The sequence below is a fragment of the Bactrocera dorsalis genome, chromosome 5 (assembly GCF_023373825.1).
Source record: "Bactrocera dorsalis isolate Fly_Bdor chromosome 5, ASM2337382v1, whole genome shotgun sequence".
Classification (NCBI taxonomy): Eukaryota; Metazoa; Arthropoda; class Insecta; order Diptera; family Tephritidae; genus Bactrocera; species Bactrocera dorsalis.
In genome coordinates, this window is record NC_064307.1 from 64,123,266 (window position 1) to 64,148,534 (window position 25,269).

The window sequence follows — 25,269 nt, forward strand, 5'->3', positions numbered from 1 at the left end:
GTACTATTAATATAGTAGTAGAATAGTAAAAATGACGTAATCGTACCATAATAATCTATTACAATTCGGAAAGTTCGTGCAGTGTACCATTCGTATAATACGTACTATTTTGAGCTCATTTCAACACGAACCAGCCAACGGAAAGGCAGCATTTTGGCGTTTTGTCATCGTCATCGGCTTTGGTATCGTCAGCTGAATAGCAGAGAAAAAAAGGTGAAGATTGCTGACAGTATTGTACGTCAATCACAATACAACCCTGTCCTTTCTCCTGCGAAAATTGCACATGGCTTGAAGTCCACGCAAGTGCACGACTCCATTTCATGACAATTTCTTGCATTTCAAGTGTTTATTTTTAATAGATTTTTGTGTGGAAACGTGCATTAGACGGTTTTGAACGCAAGTAAGTAAAAATTCGGTGTGTAACGTTGAGGAGATTAGAGAAAAAGTGTGTAGAAAAATAACGTTATAAAATCATTGTGTTTCTGTGTATGTGTCGAAATGTGTACGTGTGCGCGCTAAAATAAGAGGAAAAGAGTGCGCGAAAAGCACGACAGCTTTCATTTAGTAGTATTTCCAAAAAGTACGTGTACGTCATCAAAGTTTACTGTTTGACCAGACATTGAGTGAACGTTCGAAATATATATACATATATGTATGTATGCTATTTGATGCAATGCTCACAAACTGAGAGAGTAGTAAACAGTGTTGCTGTTGTGGAATTTCAACATTTTCGATAATATAAATGTATATTGGTCGCGATATTTTCCGTTCTCATTTGTACGTACATATATACATATGGATATGTGCAAATTGTGGAATGGTACTAAATAATGTAAAATAGAACGAAATAATTGCTATAATATTTGTATATATTAAACAATTAATAAAATGTCGGTTATAACAGCAATAATGCAAAATGTAAAGAGCTAAATATGACATATTTTATATTAAAACACGGTAAAAGATTTGTAAAACTTCAAATCGTTCAGTTTTGAGTACATTGAGAAACTGTACTTTTGCTATAATTGTACGTTATCTGAAAAGTACGACGATCTTTCCAAAAATACATGAGGCCTAGCAAACAGTCATCGTACAGTTCTACGGCAGCGAGGTCAACGAGAAAACAGTACTTTTAGCTATACAAACGAGTACGAATGCAGTGTTCGTTCATTTTGTTGCAAATCTACCTGTAAGCCGATCAATGCTAGGAGCAAATGTGAATAGGTGTGAATGCAACAGTGTAAAAATCCAAGTGGAACAAACGAAAACGAAAATTTCTCTTGTGTTGTCAAGTGTTGGTAGCGAAACATTGTAAGTAGAAAACAGTGCGACAGTCAGGCTGGCAGACAGTGGAAAAGACGTATCTCACGTTTTCTTAATTTGTGTGGTCGGTTGTCCCTCAGTTTGTGTGAATTATGGCAGTAGTAGAATAGGTGAATTAAAATTTCAAGTTAATTTTTGTCATACTACACAAGGAAATTGTTTTATGCTAAACTTGAAAACGTGAAAAATATAATATGTAATAACTTGTTTTTTTGATTACTGTGCGTGTGTGTGTATGAAAATGTACGAGAGTGACAAAAATTATGAAAGTCAATAGAATATGCGAAAAAAGGGAACAGAAGGGAAGAACGGTGTAAGCAACAGAACAGACAAAAGAAAATTGCCACGAATCGGAGGCGAGTGAGAACGAACATATCAAAATTATTCAATTGCATTTCTTTGAATAAAAAGTAATTGAAACTGCAAAAGTAAGCAATTAATCGAAAGTGATATGACAATAGTGAAAGTTTGAAGAAATAAACACAAATAATTGTCTAAAAAATAAGTGAATGAAAAAGTTTTTATATAAAAAAATCACAGAGAAAACCCAACCTTGTTTCGTTTCGTTCCAGTTGCAAAAAAACGCAGTACACGTTTATTGTGCGCTCTCTTGACATTTGAGAGAACGCTGTTTTTGAATTGAGAAAGAAAAGGGGTAACAAATAATACAAAAGGGAGGAAAACCTTTGGGACTTTCAAGAAATATTTTAGTAGTAAAAGTGAATAATTGTGCTATTTTTTCTTCTTTTATTGATAAGAATGTTTAGTAAAGCCATTTGCATTAGTCATATGACGTTTTTATTTTCTATTTCCTAAAACTTAACATGTGTTTATATAAATTTTTTTCTCTATGCATTTCAGAGTATTCACATCGTGGAAGGTGCAACGTTGAAGTTGAAATAAAGGCCACTTACAAAGTAATAAATAGATTACCAGCTATTTCCAAGTTTGAGTCAAATAGAGGAAAGTGTTCGAAAACGCATTCATAACCCTCAAAAAAGGCCAAAACAACAATTCGTTTGATAACACAAAAATTTCTATTGAAAATTCGCAGTCAAGAATTAACACTTGAAATCTAGTGTGCAGCAAGAGCAAGTAAGAAATTCAAGTATCAAAGTAAAGTCATCGAAAAGTCAGTGTAAATAAACCACATAACAACAAAAATGTCTGGTGAGGAAACGTCTGCAGATCGCAATGTCGAAATTTGGAAGATCAAGAAACTTATTAAGAGTTTGGAAATGGCACGCGGGTAAGTGACTTAAAACTGAATGTCAGTTGGTATTTCGCTGGAATTTTTGTTTAATTATATTTGGAAATGCAAATGAATTAGTATAGTTATGTATTGGAATTTATTTTATTTTTTGGCATTATATGAGACTTTCCTTGTTAAATAAGGTTCAATTTGTACATATCATCCTCTGTAATACCACCTATAATGAATATCATGTATGCGCAGCTTGCAACCTTTAAATTTTTCGTTCCACTTTAAAGCAACCACTGTTTACATTTGGAGCTACAAGCGCATTTCGCCACCCACTTAACACGCATACTCTGTATAAGTTCCCCTACACTTACATATGTCACTTTGTTAGCAGCATCATAAGCTTAGCTGACTGGCTGGCATTGGCAGCTGTTGTGTGGCGCCCTCATTTTACTAAACCATCAACATATCTGCTACTCCCTTCTTTTTAAGCATGGAGTTAGAGGGTGGTTATTTGCTTTTGCAATATACTTCTGTAGGGGTTGACTCATTAAAGCGAAGAAAACTCCATTATTACTTCTCGTTTGCGCCATACATTGGATACCTCACATACTTACTTGCTCCACTGAGTGTATTTGTTCCTAATTGCCATACTTGTGCCTTGTATGCTCAAACAATCGTGCGTGCTGCACACGATGCACTAGCATTGGTAATATAATAATAAACAAAAAGGAAAATGTAGGCATTATTTTGTATTATTATTTATGTACATAATACATTCCATTTTTATGGCATACAATACTTGATTATTATAACAACTAATGCTGTATTTCAAGTTTTAACTATTTTAATTGTGTTGGGATATTATATATTTATCGTTATTGATTTATTTTGATTAAAGGTTTGTGAATTAAAGCATCTGTTGGCTGTTAGTTACATTTTGTAGAATGTTTTATTTTTCTGGTAGGTAAAATATTTCAAGATTATATATATAATAAGAAGAAGCATAGATTTATGAGGGATGTTATATGGAATAAAATTGTGTGTTTGCAATTCATTTCTTAATAACCTATTTAGTTACTTAAAAGCTTGAAAACGTAAACTAATTTACAAAGTATGTAAATACATACATATGTTTACACATAAGTATCTATGTATAGTAGTTGTTTAGTATGCGTTCTGCGTGTTCAAGGTGTATGTGCATGCATTCAATGGAAAATATGTACATATGTATGTATGTGTGCATATTTGTTATCTATTTTATTTACATGCAATCGTGTGCAGCACATAAAATTTAAGTCAAATCTATTTGTTTTGCAATATTACTTTTGTGACATCGAGTTTTATTTATTTTTGTTACGTTGGGTTTCATTTGGTATTACCGTGCGCAAGCACACGTGTTGGCCGTTTACCTTAATTTGTTAATTGTTTTTACTATATATCCTAAACAAAGTATGTATGTATATTAATTTTGCGCCTAAGTTTTTATCACCCAGAAGGAAAAGTCAGAGGCCCAATATATTGCATATTAATAATCAGCGTGACTCAGCTCAATTTAGCCATGTCCTTCTGTTTGTCTCCATAGATGGCACTAGACCCTCAGTTTTTGAGATATCCATCTAAAATTTTGCACACATGCTTTTCTCTCCAAGCAGTTGCTTTTTTGTCAGATATCAATCAGTTCTCTATACCATATAGCTGGTATACAAAACTTTAGGTGAATACGACTGAATTAAATTGAGAAAAAGCGACGTGTGAGCTTTATTAAGATTTTTCTTTAATGATCCGAATTTGTATATAAACTAATATAAATACTCGTATGTGCAATGTATGTATATTTCACGATTAAATTTGCCCAATTATGCACTGCACGCCATCATCTATAATCAGCTAAAAGGAAGTGAGTGTAAAAGCAAAGAAAAAGTTTCTTTGTTGTTGGCTTTTTTGCAACGATGATTCATCATTCATCAGCTGGTTAGGTGGGAAGCAGAGTATGTTAATGAATGCTTTTTAATTTCCTTTTCTATATTCAAGAGTGTGACATTAGTTTATCATTTGTTAAATATTAATTTTTCTAATAAATGTCTGATAGTTAATTATGAAAAAATTAAATAAAATAATTAAAGGTCGCGTGATATAATTTTGGTGATTGGATGTGATTTTAATAATATTTTTGTATATTGTTTAATTTAATATTTAGTCACTTTTAATGCCAGAAATTACATTTTTAAATAACTTTTGAAAATATATTCTTTTTTGGGTTTTTTGTTTGTATCAATTTTATACATATTATTTTATATCAAACTTTTTATTTCACTAAATTTTTAGTTCCTTTTAATAGTAAAAATTACATTTTTAAAGAGTTAAGAGAGATGTGTACTTTTTTTATATATGTACATACATAAATATACATACCATATACTTTTGTATAAATACTTTTTATTATTTTTATTTTACTCTCCTTTTCATATTTTCTTATTCTTTTGTTACTCCTTTTTTTTAATTTTTTTTTAATTATTTTTTTTATTTTTATTAATTTTTTATATAATTTGTTTTAATTATATTTACTTTTTAAAGCGATAATACAAAATTTGTTACTCAATTTCATTCATCTCTAACACATTGCCGACCATTGATACTCCGTTATACTCCAATTTAAAATTTTCCGCTTTTTTGTTTGCTTTGCTTGTATATTTTTATGACTTTATATTCCTTTATACCTTTTTCGCACTATGTTGCAAACTTTTCAACCAACAACGGTAGCAGTAATAGCATTACCAAAGTACTTGTTATTATTGTTGTAGCAGCTGCTTACCAAAGCTGTCAGCAGCTTCGGCATCGAACTAATGCTTTCTGCTTTGCGTCGGTTTGAACTGGACTTTGTTGGCTGCGACTGGTGACAGCAAGCATGCAGCAGTTAACTTTGCAGCTCGCAATTTTTGCACCACTCACCTTTTTCCAGAGCCACAACAAACATAACTATGTGTTTGATATCGTATGTTTGTTTTGCAAAATGTTTTGTAAGTTTATTTTGAAGTTGCAGCAGCTCTAATGCGGCTTACCAGTAAACTCAAAAAACTAGTTAAACCCTCGTGTACAACGTTGCAGTTGTTACTTCGCTAAATACTCTTTGGCAACATGTTGACTGCTGCATTACCTTGTCTTTTCAACGTCTCACCTTACAGTCACACCTGCCCTTTTTAACGTGGTTGCTAGTTCTTTGTGCCATTCTGTGTTGAAAACTTCATTTGAGTTTTTTTTTTATCATGTGTTTGCCCATAAAAGCGGTTTTAACTGGAAACAGCAGTGACTTTTTGCAATGAAAACGTTGCTTTGCTCTGCCCTCTTACTCTCTACTTATCACTCATGCCGCTCTCCGCCTTTATCTTCGCTCTGCAACATTGCGGCACTCATATCAGCTACAAGCTACAGAATTGTTAACCAAAACTAGTCGACAGTCGACCAACCTCGCTACCAAGAATAACCTTCCCATATGTTTTAACAGCTGTTGTTGCTTTTTATACGCACTTGCTCTTAATTTTACATAGTATATATTACTTGTCAGTGCTGATAACGTAAATGTGCTGTGCTTACTTGCTGGTTGGCTGGCTTGCTTGGTTGCTTCTAACTCGGTTCGACCAATTTGCACCGGTTTGAAGTTGTGCCAACTCGTATTTGGCGAGCAACGAAGCATGAATGACAAGAAAAAAATTGCTTTTCAAAAACAAAGAAAAACTGAAACTGCCTTGAATTGAATTTATTGCAATTTTTGGCAGTGGGGCTCGTTATCAGTGCTGCGGGGGTTAACATATTTTATTTGGAGACTAAGTTAAAGTGTCGTTTTTTGTACAATTTTGAACAAGTCTCTCTATAAGTTGATCGTTTGTCAAAACCGCCAATATCAGACCACTGCTGCTATACAACAGCGATAAAAATCATGTTCTTGTATGGAAAACTGGTGTTTGACGAAATATCTTCCCGAAATATGGCATGAATTGTTTTTCAAGGCAACGGTACAATCTCCGATTAAATTATTCTGATCGGACTGCTATGCTGTCCTACAAATTATTTTAAAAGGCAATGTTACAATCTTCGAAGATTTTGTTCTGATTAAAATGGCCGCCCGAAAACAATTTCTTTTATGTATTTTTTTGTATGTATGAAGGTTTTATTACAGCTTCGTTGCAACCAAGGTTAATATTTTTACTTATTTTTTATTTTGTTTTGTAAAAATATATTTTTTCTTTAATGATATATATTCTAGCTAATATAAATTTCCTTACTTCCTCTCATTGCAGTAATGGCACAAGCATGATTTCATTAATCATACCGCCAAAGGATCAAATCTCACGTGTCAGCAAAATGTTGGCCGATGAATTCGGCACAGCGTCGAACATTAAGTCACGTGTCAATCGTTTGTCCGTTTTGGGCGCCATTACATCGGTACAACATAGGCTTAAATTATACACCAAAGGTTAGTTATTTTTTTTTTAATTATTTCCCAGACGCAACTTTTCTTTAACAAATTATCAAATCTTCCGCATTTACAGTGCCTCCAAATGGTCTGGTCATCTACTGCGGCACCATAGTCACAGAAGAGGGCAAAGAGAAGAAGGTGAATATTGATTTTGAACCCTTCAAGCCGATCAATACGTCGCTGTATTTATGCGACAACAAGTTCCACACTGAAGCGTTGACCGCTTTGCTGGCCGATGATAATAAATTCGGTTTCATCGTGATGGACGGTAATGGCGCTCTCTTTGGTACACTACAAGGTAATACACGTGAAGTACTGCACAAATTCACTGTCGATCTGCCGAAAAAGCACGGGCGTGGTGGTCAGTCAGCGTTGCGTTTCGCACGTCTGCGTATGGAGAAACGTCACAATTATGTGCGTAAAGTGGCCGAAGTAGCTACGCAATTGTTCATAACAAATGATAAACCGAATATTGCGGGCTTAATTTTGGCCGGTAGTGCGGACTTTAAGACCGAGTTGAGTCAATCCGATATGTTCGATCCTGTAAGTGCTGAAGATGCCATAATGTATACACGCCTATTTTAAATACTATAATTTTTTTTCATTTATTTTATATAGAGACTGCAATCCAAGGTTATCAAGCTGGTGGATGTCTCATATGGCGGTGAGAATGGTTTTAATCAAGCGATAGAACTGGCGGCCGAGTCATTGCAGAATGTCAAATTCATACAAGAGAAGAAACTCATTGGTCGTTACTTTGATGAAATCTCTCAGGTGTGTTGCAGTTATTTAGTGAAATGTATAAAAAGTGGAGATTACGAAATGACATTTCTTATAATGTAAATACTGCTTGCTCGAAAAATTTCACATATATTTTTTATTACGTTTAGGACACTGGAAAATATTGTTTTGGTGTAGAGGATACCTTGCGCGCCTTGGAATTGGGTTCCGTTGAGACTTTAATCTGTTGGGAAAATTTAGATATACAACGTTACGTGTTGAAGAATCATGCGAACTCGACGTCGAACACAGTATTGCATTTGACGCCCGAACAAGAGAAGGACAAGTCACATTTCACCGACAAGGAAGTGAGTTGACATATAAACACAGAAAGCAGCGTGGTGCTGGCTGTTAAATGTCAGATTACAATTTTTAATTTGATAATTATTTTTTCATTTATTTCATCTATTTTATTTTCTTAATTAATTTTTTAAACTTATTTTTTTTTTATTTCTTATTTTTAATATTTTATTTCTTAAATTTATTTTTATTCGGTTTTTAATTTTCTATATTTTTTTTGGTTGAACTTCTTTTATTATTTATTTATTTCTTTTTATTTTCCTTTTTTTTAATTTTTATTTACTTTTATTTTTTTATTCTTTTTTTAATTGTTTTTTTTTTTATTCTTTTTTTAATTGTTTTTTTTTTATTATTTTTTTAATTTAATTTATTTTTTATTGATTTTTTTAATTTTTTATTAAATTTATTTTTTTATTTTAATTTTTCTTTTAATTTTTTTTTATTTATTCTCTTTTTCCCCTTTTTTTATTTTATTATTTAAAATTTATTTTATATGCCATTCATTATTTTTTTTCGTTTTTTTTTATATTTATTTTTTCCTTGAAAAAAATTAAAATATTACTAAATTGATTATTGTATATTATAATAGTTTTGTTTTTTATTTGTTTATTATATTTATTTCGTCTATTTAATTTTAAAATTTATGTATTAAACTTATTTTTGTATTTAAAAAAATTGATTTTTTAAATTTTGTTTTTATTATTTTTTTTAATTTCAATCATTATTTTTTTATTCAAAATGTTTAATTTTTCTAATCTTAATTTTCTTTAATTATTATTTTTTTATAATTAATTTTTTTATTTTTTTTTTTTTTATTTTTTTATATTTTATTTTATTTTTTTTTTTATTTTTTTACTTTTTTTTATATTTTTTATTATTATTTATATTTATGTTTCATTTTATTTATTTTTTTATTATTTTTTGTTATTTTGTTTTTTTTTATATTTTTTTTAATTTTTATTTTTCTTATATTTTCTTTTTCATTTTTATTTTTTTTTTAATGTTTTTATAAACCTCTCATTGTTATATGTTTTTATTGTTTTTTACGGCTTTTTTTAATTTTTTTTTTTTAACTTTTTAAATACCTTATTCTGTTTTTTATTATTTCTCATTATATTTTTTATTTTATTTTAATAATTTAATTTAATTTTAATTTTTTATTTAAATATTTTATTTTTTATTATATTTTTTAAATAATTGCCTTCTTGTTTTTTCTTATTCTATTTAAATTTTTATTAATTAACTTTTTATTTTATATATTTATTTTTATTTCATTTATTTATTTTTATTTGTTTATTTATTTTATTGTTTTTGTGTTCTTTTTTTGTGCAAACATTATTGTAAACCCTTTTTATACATTTCCAGAGTGGCGTTGAAATGGAATTAATCGAGTCTCAGCCGCTGCTCGAATGGTTGGCGAACAACTACAAAATGTTCGGTGCTACACTTGAGATTATTACGGACAAATCTCAAGAGGGCAGTCAGTTTGTGCGCGGTTTCGGTGGCATTGGTGGTAAGTTTCATGCGGATTTTTGTAAAAGTAGTAACATTTTTATTTTCTATGTTAGAAAATCTCACAGAAATTTAGCGCTTTACAGTATAAATTGTAATTATAACGGCATTTACGGATTTTGAAATTTACAAAATATTTTTAAATTGATTTTAAAGTAACTGCGTTCGTGTTTTGAACATCTGGTAAACAAACTACAGATGCTCTTTGTTATAAACTAACCTCACTTTAATGCGTAGCGTTTTCAAATTTTTTCGGTTCCTTAGCATAAAATTTCTGTGAAATTAGCGCTTATAATTTTTTGCTTCTTAAATATATAATGTACTGTAATATTAAGAAAAGTTTGGCTAAATGACGAAATTTCTCTTTCTCTCTTTTTATTCCTTGTCGCTGCTTATGTAAATGGCTAATATAAATACAAAAATTATATTAATTGTGGCATTATGCGAATAAACACAATTATTCCAATTATGCTCCCAACGACGCTCCCTTTTCGCCTTATCAAAAATTATTTTTCCCATCTTTTGTTTGTTGACTTATATTTTGTGCCTCCTTTTCACATGTATACACTTCGTTTTGCACCTACTGACCTGTCCATATTTGAACTATTTATTTTGTGTGCAATTTTTTTTTGTTAATGTATTATTAGGGATTTTACGCTATAAAGTCGACTTTCAATCACTGCAGGCTGACGAACCATTGGAGGATGTTGATCTTGATGACTATTAAGCGTAACAACAAGATACACCTCCATTTCATCTCGAATCTATTTCTCACGTTGCTACGATTTATATATATACCATTAATATATAAATTCTTTTGCAACACACTCGGCAACAACAAAGCAAAATTAAAAGTATATTACTGTAGTGATCATATGTAGCAGGTTTTTTTGTGACTTTTTCGCATAAATTAATTTTAATACACTGTAAGAAATCAAATGCTAACACGAAATCAGTAGTTAAGTTAGTATTTCAGTTTGAGATTACATAAAATGCGCGCGCACGCAACCACAATTGCAAATTTCTTCAACGCAATACTTTTTGTTCAGCTAAATGCGTCATCATAACTTTTCGCAAATTCTTTGTTTTTAAATGTAGAAACGCAATAACAAATTCGATTCTTAAATTCACTTTTACAATTGGCGTGCAAACGTAAAACAAACAAACCAAACAAGAAACACACAGGAAAAAGGCAACGACCTCGTAAATTATTTATTGTCGCGTCAAAGGCCGCCTACAAGTTGGTTTAAATGAAAATGAAAACAATACTAATTATATTTATATGACAAAATACTAAAAAAAAATAGTTAATGAGAGCCATACGTTCAAATTCAATTTAAATAAATCAATAACATTTAATAAATAATACATAATAAAAAACTGAGAGTAAAAACGTAATTTATAAATACATACAAAACACCTATATTACCTACCAACGTAAATAATAACACATAAATGCAGAAAAAAGTAATAAAAACCATACGTACACATATACAGTATATATACATAAATATATATTTCAACAAGGATAAATAAAAAGATGAATGCATTAAAGAATACAAAGTAAACACTCTTTACGTCTACAAAATTCTTGAACTTGCTTACGTACGCTCAGTTGTGAAAAACTGTTTAGATACAAAATATAAAAAAATTCGGCACCACCATAGGTATAATACCCTCCACAATTAAAAAATATGCCATGCAAGCACTTGTTGAGCGTTCAGTTTGTATGGCAGCTGTATGCAATAGTGGTTCGTTCTGAATAATTTTTTCGGGGATTGTACAGGATGGATGTCTCGTCAAATAAAAAGGTTTTCCATACAAGGACTTGATTCTGATCAATCAGTTTGTTTGAGAGCTGTATGCTATAGTGGTCCGATCTGAACAATTTGTTCGGAGCTTATACCGTTGCCTTGGACAATAATCCTCGCCAAATTTATAGCAATATATCATCCAGAAAATTTTTTCAAAAGATAAATATTTTTTTATATTGAACACCCTGTATAAGGCATCCAAGGCCCATATGTATATGTAAAAATTTCTACAACTCGTTATTATTTCAGGGAATTTGCGTAGTTGCGAATTTTCTTTTAATTATTGCAATTATGTTTGTAAATACTTAAGTTTTTTTGCAAATATTTTTAATATTTTTTTTAATATATTGTTTTTTGGTTAATATTTATTTTTTTTATTGAAAATATAGTTTTTGTTAAATTAATTTTTATGCGAATTTATTTTTAATATTTTTTTTTATTTCAAATTTTTTTATATATATTTTTTTTAATATTTTTTGGTTTTAATATTAGTTATTGTTTTTATATTATTATTTCTTGAACTAAAAATATCGAACAAATGCAGTTTTCACACATTTTCACTTATATTTTTCATATATTAAATATAATTTTAGTTATACCAAAATTAAGAAAAAAACAAATGAAATTTAAATATATTTTTTAATATTTAGTATGTTTTTAATATTAAATTTTTTAATACACGGTTCATTTTTAATACTTTTACTTTTTTTTGTATTATTTAATTTTTGTTCATAAACTAAAAAATTATTCTAAAATATAATTTTGCTCATAAAATTTTTTTCAATTTTTTTATATAATTTCTTGGTTGTAAATATTATTTTTAACTTAATTTTTATGTTGTAGATATTTTTTATAACTGTTTTTGATATTTTGTTTATTTTTAATATTTTTTTTTTAATATTTTTTTTTTTAATATTTTTTTTTTTAATATTTTTTTTTTAATATTTGTTTTAGCTGCAAAAGTCGAACATATACAATTTTTATACATTTTTTATTTTCACTTATGTTTTTATTCACATAAGAAACATGATTTTTCTTATACCAAAATATTTCCAAATAATTTTTACCTAATTACCATTTAGTGTTTTTTAATTTTTATGTTTTTTTAATTCTATTTTATTTTTTTTTATATTCTTTTTCTTTAATTTTTTTTAACGACAAAAATTTATTTTATATGATTTTTCTCATACCAATATTTTTTTTTATAATTTTTCTTAAAATTAAATTAATTCACATAATAAATATAATTTGTGTCGAACCAGAATTTTTTTAACATTTATTTTTCAGCAAATATGTTTTTTTTATTTAGTTTGTTTTTTGAAAATATGTTGTTATTTGTAAATGTTTTTTATATTCAAAGTTTTTATATATTTTTTTTATATATATTTTTTATATTTATTGTTTTTATATTTATTTTATATATATATATATATTTTATATCTGTTGTTTTATATATTTTTTTTATATTTATTTTTTTTATTGCGATTCCTTTTTTTCAATTTTTCTTCTACTGCAAAAATCGCACAAACACAATTTGTACACGTTTTCCATTCTGACTTATTAATCACATTACAATGATTTTTTTTGTGCCAAAATTATTTTACACCAATCAATTTTTTTTAGAAACCATATACTTTTTTTATTCATTTAAATTTGTTTAACAATCCTTACCATCCTGTCCGTTTTCCTTTGCGTTTTCGCTCCCGTGGCTTGTAAATCCACATAATCTGTAAGCGTAAAGATTAGCCAAGTGCGCTAGTTTAACTGCTAAGGCAACCAAATACATATGTATGTATGTATGTACAAGTCTTAGAGGTAAATATTGCTGCGTAAAAATCATTCACGCATTTTATTTAATTAATTTCATCATTTGTAGCATAATGCATACAATTTATTGCATATTTTTTTTTACTTTTTTCAAGTAAATTCTTTCATAATTTTTTTGTAATTCGTATGTGTAAAATGCTATTTATTTGTATACATGTGCATATACATATGATTTATGTACATATGTACGTAAGTGGACTGTGTTGTTGCTACAAAATTTATTAGAAAGTAATAAAAAAAGTAATTAGCGTTTAATTTTGTAAACAAATATTATTTATTTATATGCCTAACACACGGTCCAGTTTTTAGTTTATTTTTATTTATTTATTTTTCCATTTATCAATATTATTATTTTTGTGCGCTCATTTGCACACTACCAGCTATAAATGAAATACTAATATAAACTTTCTTTCCTTTCAAAATTTCTTATCTCTTCTGCAGGTATTTTACGCTACAAAGTGGACTTCCAGAGTATGCAACTCGAAGAAGATGGGAACGATTACTACGACATAGATGACTATTAGACAATTATTGTTTTTTGTTTTTTTTTATACTTAAAAAAATTTTCTTCCATTTGCAAAAATAATGAAAAATATATTTAAATTTAAAAGAACAATCTATTAAAAAAACAACATCCACTTCCAATACAAGCGTATTTCTGCTGACATCACAAAGTGAAACAGCGTGCGAATATTCATCGAATTGTTGATGTCAAAAGATAATTGTTAAAAATCATCGAAAAATAGTAGTATATATATATATGTATGTAACTAAGAAGAAAAACATAAAAAATTCCCTAATCCAGAAGACTCATAGCAAGCAATACCTCAAATGGAAGTAGCGTGTCGTATAATGCCAGCAAATCGGTAAAACAACATTGTAGCGTACAACCAACACCGCGCAAGCACATTATTTCAACAGCACTCTACTACGCACGAACATGAACCGGGACCAACAACCACAACAATTTTGGTAAAAAATCGGAAAGTTTCGTCGGTGTCTTTACATATATTATGCTACTGGATATGGTTTATGATTGGCGTGCGTCCTGCGGTCGTTCAATCATCGTTCATTGTGCACACAAACTACATTGCGCTTCGTCTACCTGTCTGTCTGTTACTGCCTGCAAAGCAGACGTCACGTTTTCGACGTCAGCAAAGCATTTTTTGCGTCTAACAGCATTTTGGATTCTATGCAAATAAATTATAAACAAAAAATAATATGTTTAACAATTTAATTTGCGAAGAAAATAATTTTGTTAATTAAAACAAAAAACGGATGTAATTTATATACACATATACAACAATATAGAAATATACAGAATTAGAAAAGGCAAAAACACATGTATAATAAAAAGAACTGCTACCAATAACAACAAACATATATGAGGAATCAAGAATTTAACGGCTAATAAAGTTAAAAACAAAGCAAAAAGCTGTCAAGTTGCTGCTAACTTATTACTTTCTTTTGTATCTAAAAATTTTTAGGTTATAATACGGATTTTAGTAAAGGAAAACCCACACTGCGTTGTTGCTTTTATAGTGGCTGGAAAAACTGTTGTGGTTGAGTTTGTAAACTCGATGCCATGCTAACTAAATCCACTTATCTAAATGCTAGAGATATAGGTTCGGGGATTACCAGCTGTTATCAAGATCATATTAGAAGTGGCGAAGAAAAGCTTTCCGTTATAAAAACAAATTGAACTATGTACATCTGTACTTATACTAGTTTTGTTGTTGTTATAGTTAAATTTGTGGACTAGAAGTTTATAAATACAAACTGTTAGGTTGATGGACACGCCAGTTGTTGTCAAGGTCACCACGAAGTAAATTGATTTGTATACACAGAAAGGATTGCGGAGCGCACGAACAGCCTCTTGGCGTCAGGTCACAAGAGCAACTCTATTATAGTGTACAAATGTTACCAAAAATCAAAAATTTCATCCCGCATTTCAAATTTAACAAGAAAACTTTCGATTTCCCTATTTATTCATACAGCACCTTCCAAACTGTTACTCAACAACTCTCAAACTTTTTGACAGAATGATAAGCGCGTTTGCAACCCTGTGTAAATAGAAACAGCTGTTCACTTTGACAGTACTCTTATGTTTACATATCCCTTGCGTAGTTCAATTGTTGATAGACACAAATTTGTTTTGCACTATTTAAACGTTTAAATTAGAGCTGCATAAATTTATTTGCATAAAAGTAGTTAAATAAATTCTTCAACATGGGGCGCGCAGAAGTCGGTACACCGAAGTACCTTGCCAACAAAATGAAGGCGAAGGGTCTGCAGAAGCTCCGCTGGTACTGCCAAATGTGTGAGAAACAGTGCCGTGATGAGAATGGCTTTAAGTGCCACACAATGAGTGAATCACATCAACGGCAGCTCCTGCTGTTCGCCGATTCACCAGGAAAGTTTTTATTTAGCTTCTCTAAAGAGTTTTCTGATGGGTATATGGAGCTATTGCGACGGCGTTTCGGCACTAAGCGTGTCAATGCCAATAAAGTGTATCAGGAGTACATTTCCGTAAAAGATCATATTCACATGAATGCCACACGTTGGCTTACGCTGTCAGACTATGTTAAATGGTTGGGACGTACAGGTCAAGTAATAGCCGATGAAACAGAAAAAGGTTGGTATGTGACCTACATCGATAGGAGTCCCGAAGCAATGGAGAGACAAGCAAAAGCGGAAAAGAAAGAGAAAATGGAGAAGGATGATGAAGAACGTATGATGGAATTTATTGAGAAACAAATTGAAAAAACGAAAAGTAAAGATGGCGCCCAAGAGGATGAAACAGAAAAATATACTGAATTGCGGCGAGAAGAAGAACAGCCATTAAAATTGGATATTAGATTGGAGAAAAAGTTCAATCCGGACACAAAATTAGGACCATCTGCCTTAATATTGAAACGACCGAAAACAGAAAGTCGTACCGATAACGACTCAGGTGAGGAGTCCGATGAAATAGAGGAGAAAGTGTTCAAAAAACCCAAAACACCTAAGTTGGATAAAAGAAAAGATAGTAGCAAGGAGGGCAGTAAATCAGCATTAGATGAACTAATTAAAGAGGAGGAAGCGAAAAAAGAACGTGCAAATCGCAAAGATTATTGGTTGCACACAGGCATTGTGGTGAAATTCATAAACAAGGCAATGGGTGATAAATTCTATAAACAAAAAGCTGTGGTGCAAGAAGTGATTGACAAATATCGTGCGAAAATCAAATTCCTAGATACGGGTGATAAACTGAAAGTGGATCAGGTAAATAATGACAATCTTAAAAGTTTATTGAAAAAGTAATAAGGCAACATTTAATTTTTTTCTTAGGCTCATTTGGAAACAGTTATACCAGCGCTCGATAAACCAATATTGGTGGTAAATGGCGCATATAGAGGTTGTGAAGCTATATTGAAAAGTTTAGATGAACATAATTACTGTGTTACCATAGAGATTTCACGCGGTCCACTCAAAGGACGGATTGTGGAAAAAATACAATATGAAGATATATCAAAAATTTATTGAGCATAAACGAAGGCTTTTCTATACAAAATTAAATAAAGGACAATATGCTGAAATAGCATATAGACTACAAAAGTAGCTGTTGTAGCAACTTTCAGAATTTAACATATTAACTTTAAATATTTTATACATTTGTAAAAGAGAACCTAAAACAATTCATTGAGCATTTAAAAACTGAGAGAATTTGTAAAGTATATTTATCTACTTCGTAATGTTATTTGTAATGTGGAGACACTGAAACCATTAAGCATTTTTTAAAATGTAAATCAAATGTACAATAAATTAAAGACATTCTCATTTCTCCATAATCTCTTTTTCTTCATTTTGTTATAATTTACTAATTTTGTCTTACATAATAACAATTTAACCATAATGAGTATCAAAAAGCTATACTACTAAAAATAATCGCTATCAGGTACTTGTGCTTAACTTTGCTTTGATAATCTCTTTATTAGTTTGCCGTTTTCCAACCACGTTTAATATTACTGTAATTTAGGATTTTTTGTTTATTAAACTATGTTTTTGGTTGGCTATGTTAGGCATGGGATTCGGTGGGTGCAATACCAATATGCTCTAAGGAACGTCGCAAACGTTTCCAAAATTGTTTACGTTCTTCCGGTTTCACTTCACGTCCCTTTGCGCCTGGCCACTTGATATATGTCTTTACTTCCATTAGATATTGTAGCGTTTTCGGCCGTTTACTGCGTGGTATGTCTTCAAGAAATACGACAATTAGATGCTCTTTGCTCACCTCGAAAATGCTGTAAATAAATGAAGTGAAGAGAGATTAGAATTTTTTTCCACTTGTAGAGTTCTTAGAAGTTTGATCAGTAAACTCACCGATGTTGCGCCAAGTGCATCTCGAATTGACACCAATGGCTCAGCAGAAAATTGGAGGACACAATTAACATTAGAGCTCGCGATCGATCCATGCAAGATATAATGTTTTCAAGAACGGCGACACCGATCTGGAAGCAAAAGCAAAAAAGTACATTATACATATTTTTTATTAAATAGTTGTTGGATATTTCTACTATTTGTGAAGTTTGGTCAAGTCAAAAGAGCAATGTCTCTTGTTGCTTCGATAATTTATTTTTGTAGAGAAATTGTCCAAAGATTGGGTGTTGTATACGGTAACTCTTCTCTTTCGAAAAATTATCGCTATTACAGTGGAGTCATTAACACCTTCACCGACTCCCTCTCAGTGAATCGCGTATTTGCAATAAAATCACCACGCAATGCAGACGAAGAGTTCGAATTGCGCTAGAAGCGAGAGTGATTCTTGCGCAGCTTCGTTCTGGATACTGTACCAGGTTAAACTCCTATTTATCCAGAATAGACCCAGACATATCAAACATACTTTTACACTAGCCACCTCTTTACTTATATAGCCGACTGACAGCCAGCTTCCAGCGAATTTACCGCGTGACTTTCAAATCCATATCATCACGGCACGAAAGTCACCTAAGCACTGGCAATGCATGGTGCCTGCTTTGCTTATATAGCCGACTGGCAGCCAGCATCCCGCGAATTTACCGCGTGACTTTCAAATCACATAACATCACAGCGCGGGAGTCAGCTAAGCACTGACCAGGCATGGTGCTTGCTTTGCTTATGTAGCCGACTGGCAGCCAGCATCCCGCGAATTTACCGCGTGACTTTCAAATCACATAACATCACAGCGCGGGAGTCAGCTAAGCACTGACCAGGCATGGTGCCTGCTTTGCTTATATAGCCGACTGGCAGCCAGCTTCCCGCGAATTTACCGCGTGACTTTCAAATCACATAACATCACGGCGCGGGAGTCAGCTAAGCACTGGCCATGCATGGTGCCTGCTTTGCTTATATAGCCGACTGGCAGCCAGCTTCCCGCGAATTTACCGCGTGATTTTCAAATCACATAACATCACGGCGCGGGAGTCGCCTAAGCACTGGCCATGCATGGTGCCTGCTTTGCTTATATAGCCGACTGGCAGCCTCCGCGAATTTACCGCGTGACTGGCGATGCATGGTGCCTGCTTTGCTTATATAGCCGACTGGCAGCCAGTACCGCGTGACTTTCAAATCACATAACATCACGGCGCGGGAGTCAGCTAAGCACTGGCGATGCATGGTGCCTGCTTTGCTTATATAGCCGACTGGCATTTACCGCGTGACTTTCAAATCACATAACATCACGGCGCGGGAGTCAGCTAAGCACTGGCGATGCATGGTGCCTGCTTTGCTTATATAGCCGACTGGCAGCCAGTTACCGCGTGACTTTCAAATCACATAACATCACGGCGCGGGAGTCAGCTAAGCACTGGCCATAGCCGACTGGCAGCCAGCGCGAATTTACCGCGCGATTTTCAAATCACATAACATCACGGCGCGGCAGTCAGCTAAGCACTGGCCATGCAGGGTGCCTGCTTTGCTTATATAGCCGACTGGCCGCCAGCATCCCGCGAATTTACCGCGTGATTTTCAAATCACATAACATCACGGCGCGGGAGTCAGCTAAGCACTGGCCATGCATGGTGCCTGCTTTGCTTATATAGCCGACTGGCCGCCAGCATCCCGCGAATTTACCGCGTGACTTTCAAATCACATAACATCACGGCGCGGGAGTCAGCTAAGCACTGGCCATGCATGGTGCCTGCTTTGCTTATATAGCCGACTGGCCGCCAGCATCCCGCGAATTTACCGCGTGACTTTCAAATCCATAACATCACGGCGCGGGAGTTGGCTAAGCACTGGCCATGCATGGTGCCTGCTTTGCTTATATAGCCGACTGGCAGCCAGCTTCCCGCGAATTTACCGCGTGACTTTCAAATCACATAACATCACGGCGCGAAAGCCACCTAAGCACTGGCCATGCATGGTGCCTGCTTTGCTTATATAGCCGACTAGCAGCCAGCATCCCGCGAATTTACCGCGTAACTATCAGATCACATAACATCACGGCGCGGGAGTCAGCTAAGCACTGGCCATGCATGGTGCCTGCTTTGCTTATATAGCCGACTGGCCGCCAGCATCCCGCGAATTTACCGCGTGACTTTCAAATCACATAACATCACGGCGCGGGAGTCAGCTAAGCACTGACCATGCATGGTGCCTGCTTTGCTTATATAGCCGACTGGCCGCCAGCATCCCGCGAATTTACCGCGTGACTTTCAAATCACATAACATCACGGCGCGGGAGTCAGCTAAGCACTGGCCATGCATGGTGCCTGCTTTGCTTATGTAGCCGACTGGCAGCCAGCATCCCGCGAATTTACCGCGTGACTTTCAAATCACATAACATCACAGCGCGGGAGTCAGCTAAGCACTGACCAGGCATGGTGCCTGCTTTGCTTATATAGCCGACTGGCAGCCAGCTTCTGCTAACCTTACACATATGACACCCTTCTCCCTTTGAATCAACCCCGTCGAAACAACACATTTCATAGACCTTTCGTTGGATGACGTCGTTGACAACTTATCTAGTTCTTACCATCCTTATGGGGATTATGAAACAGGTACAACAACAACTGTTCTCATTCGATGACAACTGTTGTGAGCGGAATCTACTCCGACGAATCCGAATTCTGCCTAATCGCAAGGTTTCTCTTTCCGTTTCTAGAATTTATAAGATGACATCTACATCGATCAGCTAGATCAATGCAAAGTTATCACAGGACTTTACTATGCTGAATCATTGGGCAGATTTAACGCTGCTATGCAGAAAACTCTTTAAAGACGGGACCAAGTAACCGGAACAGGCCCGGATTTTTATCCGGCCATGGACTTTTTCTCGAAATTGTTTTATGCATATTTTCTGAGAACGCCCGGTTCATAGCTCCGCCATCGTCACAGTTAGATTGGCCGAATTAAGTTACTAACTGATGTCCGCTCCACCATATACTCCAAATTATTACAGATCTCAAGAACCAGTTACAAAAACTGAGTTAAACGAAGTCTATTTGATGCAAGAAATCAGTATATTCCAAAACTTTCGTTTTATTTTGGCTTGCAAATTTGAAAACAGTACCATTACTGGAAGAAAGTTTACTTGCTTGAGGAGCTTATCGCCACCATGGAGGGCTAATTAACAAGTGTCCAGAAAACCAAATGGAAAAATTAAGTTGGAGAATTTTGTTGTTGTATCGACAGAAATTTGCCGAATTGACAGTCCTTGGCTGCATAAAAATCTGGGTTATTCCGGTTATGTAGATCCGACTCCTGTGGGAACGGTTGAATAGGTAGACCCAAAATTTGGAATATCGTTGGAGCAAGTGTATCGAGCTAAACGGGTATTATTTTGAGCAACAATGTAGTATTAAAATAAAATTTTCCGACAAAGTTATCGAAATTGGCCCGGCCTCAGGATGTTGAAAATATTTACAAATCGATCTTTAACTTCATTTTATATATCAATCGAATTTATTCTACCTCCAGTACCCAAATTTGTATACCATGCTATAAATATATTTTTTCAACTCACCTGAAAGTCTCGCTCGTGCAAGCATATCGATATATTGCCCGTTTCCTCCACATTCGGCAGCAATTCCTCCAACACCCAGTCACGATCACTCTGACAGTAGCTAATGAAAATGTCATACACCATATGCGGATCACTCTCGGCCAACTCATTGAACTTGTTCACCTGATCCTTCGTGGCCATGGACATTAAAGCGGCCGACTTCAGCGACGAATAATAGTAGTAAATATGCCAACGCTTCATATACAAAAACACGATGAGCAAGGTTAAACCCAACAATGAACAAACCGAGGCGATAACAATAATCCTTAATTTTTGTATGCCCTCCTCAATGATGCTGTCTAATGACGTCATCTCACAACTCAATTGCTCGAATTGCATGCGTTGTGTGCCATTAAAGCACCAATAGTCATCGTCCTCGTAGTCGATCAAACGAAAACGCGGCATTGAGCCATTCCAAAAATTGCTGGTGTATTCAACGGATTTCAAGGTCTCACATTCGTCATCCGATGCTTCATATGTTAAACGTAGGTAAGCTTTGGGTGTGACCGTGAGTAAACGTGTCGCAGAGCGTCGCGTATAATAATCATGTAGATTTCCGTAACTTGGTTTTGGCGGTTTTTGCGGTTTCTGCGGTAGTTTCTTTATGACTGCTGATAGTAAGGTTCGAAGTTCAGTTGCATTATTCTCAGCATTATCCTCAGCGTTGTCTGTGTTATTAGCACTGTTATTCAATATTATGTCTGTGTTATCGCCGAGGACATTGCCTGCGCACTCGGCCTTTTTATTGTTGAGCACCGCCAAGGCTACCAAATCGCTTAATAAGCAATCACATGCGAAGTTATTCTCGCTTAGACCAAGAAACTCGAGTGTTTTGAAATCATTTAGCATTGCATAATTCAGTATATTTATGTTGTTGTTGCGCAGATTTAGTACACGCAGCTTGGTGTTGTTACCGAATGCTGGCTCATACCAATTGCCGATGTTATTGTAACCCAAATCGATAAGTTCCAAATTCTCCAGCGAGCCAAAATAATCCGTTGTTAAAGTGTTGACGTTGTTCTTGCTTAAACTAAGTACACGCAATTGCTTAAGATGCTTCAACCAATACAGATCTTTCAGATTGGAATATTCGAAGAATAAGTATTCCAATGAATCCGTAAGGCTTTCAAAAGCATCATCGATGCAATTAAAAGCCGCATGCGGATTACCCGAGAGATCGAGTGCCATCAGACGCGTATTCTTGAATAAAGAATTGTCGAACAACGGAAAGTCTGTAAAACACAAGCTCATCAACTCCAACTCAGGACCAAGTTGTGCGAACGACACGGCGCTGTTGCGTGTTATCTTCGTGTGTGACATATCGAGAAATTTGAGTTTCTTGAGTCCTTTGAAAGTGCCTGCTTGTACGTGCACACCGTAGAGTAAATTCCAGATAGCGTCGAGTGTTGGATTTGGCATCTTAGAGTCGAGTTCTAACAAATTAATGTAGGAAAGATCGAGATATTCCAGTTTGGACAGTAGCTGAAAGGTGTTTTTTGGTATGCTGAGCATTTTGTTACGCGACATAAAAAGTTTACGTATGCCGGTGATGTTACGAAAGACGTCACGATCTACGGTTTCGATATTACAGCTGCTTATGTCCAACTCGAGTAGTAGTGGCATCTTCGGGAAAGTGGCCCAAGCGATGCGATTTTCTGTGCGCCAGAAAAATAACAAAATAGATAAGGATTAGAACCAAAGTAAGTAAAATATTGAGATACATAATATAGAAAGTGTATACCATCGTCTACGTTGTAGTTCGTTTTCACAAAAGCCGGGTCTATATAAGTGGAGCGTCTCCGGATTTGTATCCGATTAAGGACTATGAACTCGGTGGTTAACACGAAATTATTTAAAATCTATATTTTTCCGGTGAAGAAACTAGAGCAACAATATTATAATATCCGATTTTGCCTAACCTACGCTTCTATTGCCTTTTCTTTTTCAAAACTTACCTAAACAACCTTAGTTCAGTCAAGAACTACCCCTCTTCTAGAGCAGTCATTATTAATCATAATTTTTATAGAACTTGCCGAAATCATTTAGGCAATTCACAAGCTTTGTTGTATGTCTTATGTCATATTTTAATATTCTTAAAAAATATGACACTTGTGAGCACCCTTAACTGTTGTATGTCATATTTTGTCATATTTCTACACTTAATCAGGTGATTGCATATTGCATACTTTTGGGCGCACTACTTTCCATCCTACCGTCAGCTGCGTGTCTTCGATGAAACGACCATAAAAGCTTTGAGCCGTTGGTTTCTTAAAAAAATAAAATATTTGACTTTGTTTTGTTTTTTTTAATTTTTAAATAAAATCATTTGCAACTACATAAACTGCAAAATATTTTCATATTTCACTTATATTCAACTTAATTTACCTGAATATCGTGGTTTCCTTCCATATTAATAACGAAATTTATTAAATTAATTAATTTCAAACATTAAATGCCAATAATAAGAAAGTAAACAAATACAGCTGATAGAATAGCGAACACAAGAAACATACCACGCCGTGTTGTATCAGTCATATTTTAATTTTGCATGTGAAACAACAACAGTGTTGTTATGACAGTCATAAAAAAATATGACAATATGACGATATGACACAATATGACACCTTGTGAATACCCTAATTATCTTAAGGCGCGTCACATAAGTAAACCCGATAATTTTTTGTCAGCATAGAAAGATATCAGCACAATAAAAAACAAAATATCTAAGATCGTGAATTTGTTATAAGTTTAACAAACGAACTGTAGGTCTTAAGTCTATTTTTTATCACGAGTAATTGTAAACATATGTGATTACAAATTCGTTGCCGCGTGCCACTCGCTAAACTATAAATAGTATAGTTAGACAAAATTAATACCCGATGATAAAATTCACATCAATCAATCGTGTATTAACTGTTGTTTTATACTATGGTATGTGAATCATAAGGCTACGTGAATCAGCATGAGCGTAACGAGTACGAGTATGGAAATTATGTAGTATTTGTTTGGTGATTGGTATTTTATTTTACTGTTACAGCCGATTAGATTGACATAATATATACGGATCCTACAACCCACAGGAGGATCTCTGGAAAAAAGTTACGAGAAAAACGCTTTTAAGTTTTGGAAGCCGATTACACTAGGTTAAAAAAAAATACAAATAACTCCTCTTTTATATCCGAAACTATTTGCGGGTCAACTTCAAATTTTCGGAGAATATTTTCGAATGTATGCACATTTCGTAGATGAGTAAAGAAAGAAATACGATTTTTGAAATTCACAAATGGATAATCTCATAAGAGTTGCTGAAATCAATTTTGTCATAACCCGATCTCCTGGCGAAATAAGCTGCGGTAACCGGTCCGTAGGAATCCGAAACCCTTCATCGCTGTGAGCCTCCACACTTTACTAAGTAGAGGAGCTACGAAAAGAGGAGAGGGTCTTTAGCAAACATCACTGCCAACAAGTGCCAGTCTAGGCTTCGCCAGGCGAGGCTTTTTCAGGGAGAGTTTGATATAAACCGGTTCTAGAAACTAATTTCTCTTACCAGAAACAAATAAATGTAGCTTGTTTGATTTTATAGGGTACTGCTCTATGGATTTGTGTCGCTTCTATGGCCAAAAAGCAGAGACCCCAAAGTATATATTCCTAGATTGCCCCGCAAACGCAACATGAAGGAGTCAGGCAATCAGATAATCGTAGAAAACACATTACAATCATTAACCGAGAAACTTTACTAAGCCTTCTTTCCTTTCCCACGACTGTCAGGTATAAGTAACAGGAATGGACTTCGATTTTTATCTGACTAAAGACTGTCAACTCAGTTACATGCCTCAAAATTACTTCAGAAATGTTTTCTGCCGCTATTAAGCCTCTTTGGTCTCACTTGGTTAAATGTCGTGCTGCAACAACAGGAGACGGCATAAAAGATCACATGCTGCAGTTTATTCTTCAAATTTCAATCTTTCCAACTATCATAATCCTAACCTCATTATTCCAAAACTTTTTCCTA

At 33.7% G+C, this 25,269-nt stretch overlaps 3 protein-coding genes across 11 annotated transcripts in view; 2 read left to right on the top strand and 1 right to left on the bottom strand.

The window, feature by feature from the left end:
* Positions 1-75: 75 nt before the first annotated feature.
* Positions 76-14,691, top strand: LOC105227915 (eukaryotic peptide chain release factor subunit 1). 4 transcript variants are annotated; one of them, XM_011207471.4, is made up of 8 exons: positions 76-213; positions 2,185-2,572; positions 6,823-6,998; positions 7,075-7,544; positions 7,620-7,775; positions 7,892-8,089; positions 9,447-9,594; positions 13,676-14,691. In XM_011207471.4, exons 2-8 carry the CDS (start codon positions 2,487-2,489, stop codon positions 13,756-13,758), a joined length of 1,317 nt encoding a protein of 438 aa, XP_011205773.1. In that variant the 5' UTR covers positions 76-213; positions 2,185-2,486; the 3' UTR covers positions 13,759-14,691. The 4 variants fall into 4 exon arrangements, with proteins under 4 accessions (XP_011205773.1, XP_011205771.1, XP_011205772.1 ...); XM_011207469.4 differs by having other exon boundaries at positions 122-400; XM_011207470.4 differs by lacking the exon at positions 76-213 and adding an exon at positions 1,285-1,433.
* Positions 14,692-15,326: 635 nt separating this feature from the next.
* Positions 15,327-16,910, top strand: LOC105227912 (DNA/RNA-binding protein KIN17). Its single transcript, XM_011207465.4, has 2 exons — positions 15,327-16,498; positions 16,565-16,910. The coding sequence occupies exons 1-2, from the start codon at positions 15,464-15,466 to the stop codon at positions 16,757-16,759; spliced, it is 1,230 nt and encodes a 409-aa protein (XP_011205767.1). The 5' UTR covers positions 15,327-15,463; the 3' UTR covers positions 16,760-16,910.
* Positions 16,911-17,172: 262 nt separating this feature from the next.
* LOC105227914 (toll-like receptor 2) overlaps positions 17,173-25,269 on the bottom strand; it is a 42,559-nt gene continuing 34,462 nt past the window's right edge. For all 6 annotated transcript variants that reach the window (XM_049458162.1, XM_049458160.1, XM_049458157.1 and 3 more), the window contains exons 5-7: positions 21,219-22,912; positions 17,597-17,724; positions 17,173-17,517 (exon numbers count right to left, since the gene is read on the bottom strand). In XM_049458162.1, coding sequence (XP_049314119.1) covers positions 17,292-17,517; positions 17,597-17,724; positions 21,219-22,912 — 2,048 coding nt within the window. In that variant the 3' untranslated portion in view covers positions 17,173-17,291. The remainder of the gene's footprint in view (positions 17,518-17,596; positions 17,725-21,218; positions 22,913-25,269) is intronic.

Coding starts and splice junctions, on each gene's coding strand:
- LOC105227915 (XM_011207471.4), top strand. CDS start 2,487: ATGTCTGGTGAGGAAACGTCTGCAGATCGCAATGTCGAAATTTGGAAG. Junction 7,545..7,619: donor AATCCGATATGTTCGATCCT/GTAAGTGCTGAA, acceptor TATTTTATATAG/AGACTGCAATCCAAGGTTAT. Junction 9,595..13,675: donor CGGTTTCGGTGGCATTGGTG/GTAAGTTTCATG, acceptor TCTCTTCTGCAG/GTATTTTACGCTACAAAGTG.
- LOC105227912 (XM_011207465.4), top strand. CDS start 15,464: ATGGGGCGCGCAGAAGTCGGTACACCGAAGTACCTTGCCAACAAAATG. Junction 16,499..16,564: donor ATAAACTGAAAGTGGATCAG/GTAAATAATGAC, acceptor TTTTTTTCTTAG/GCTCATTTGGAAACAGTTAT.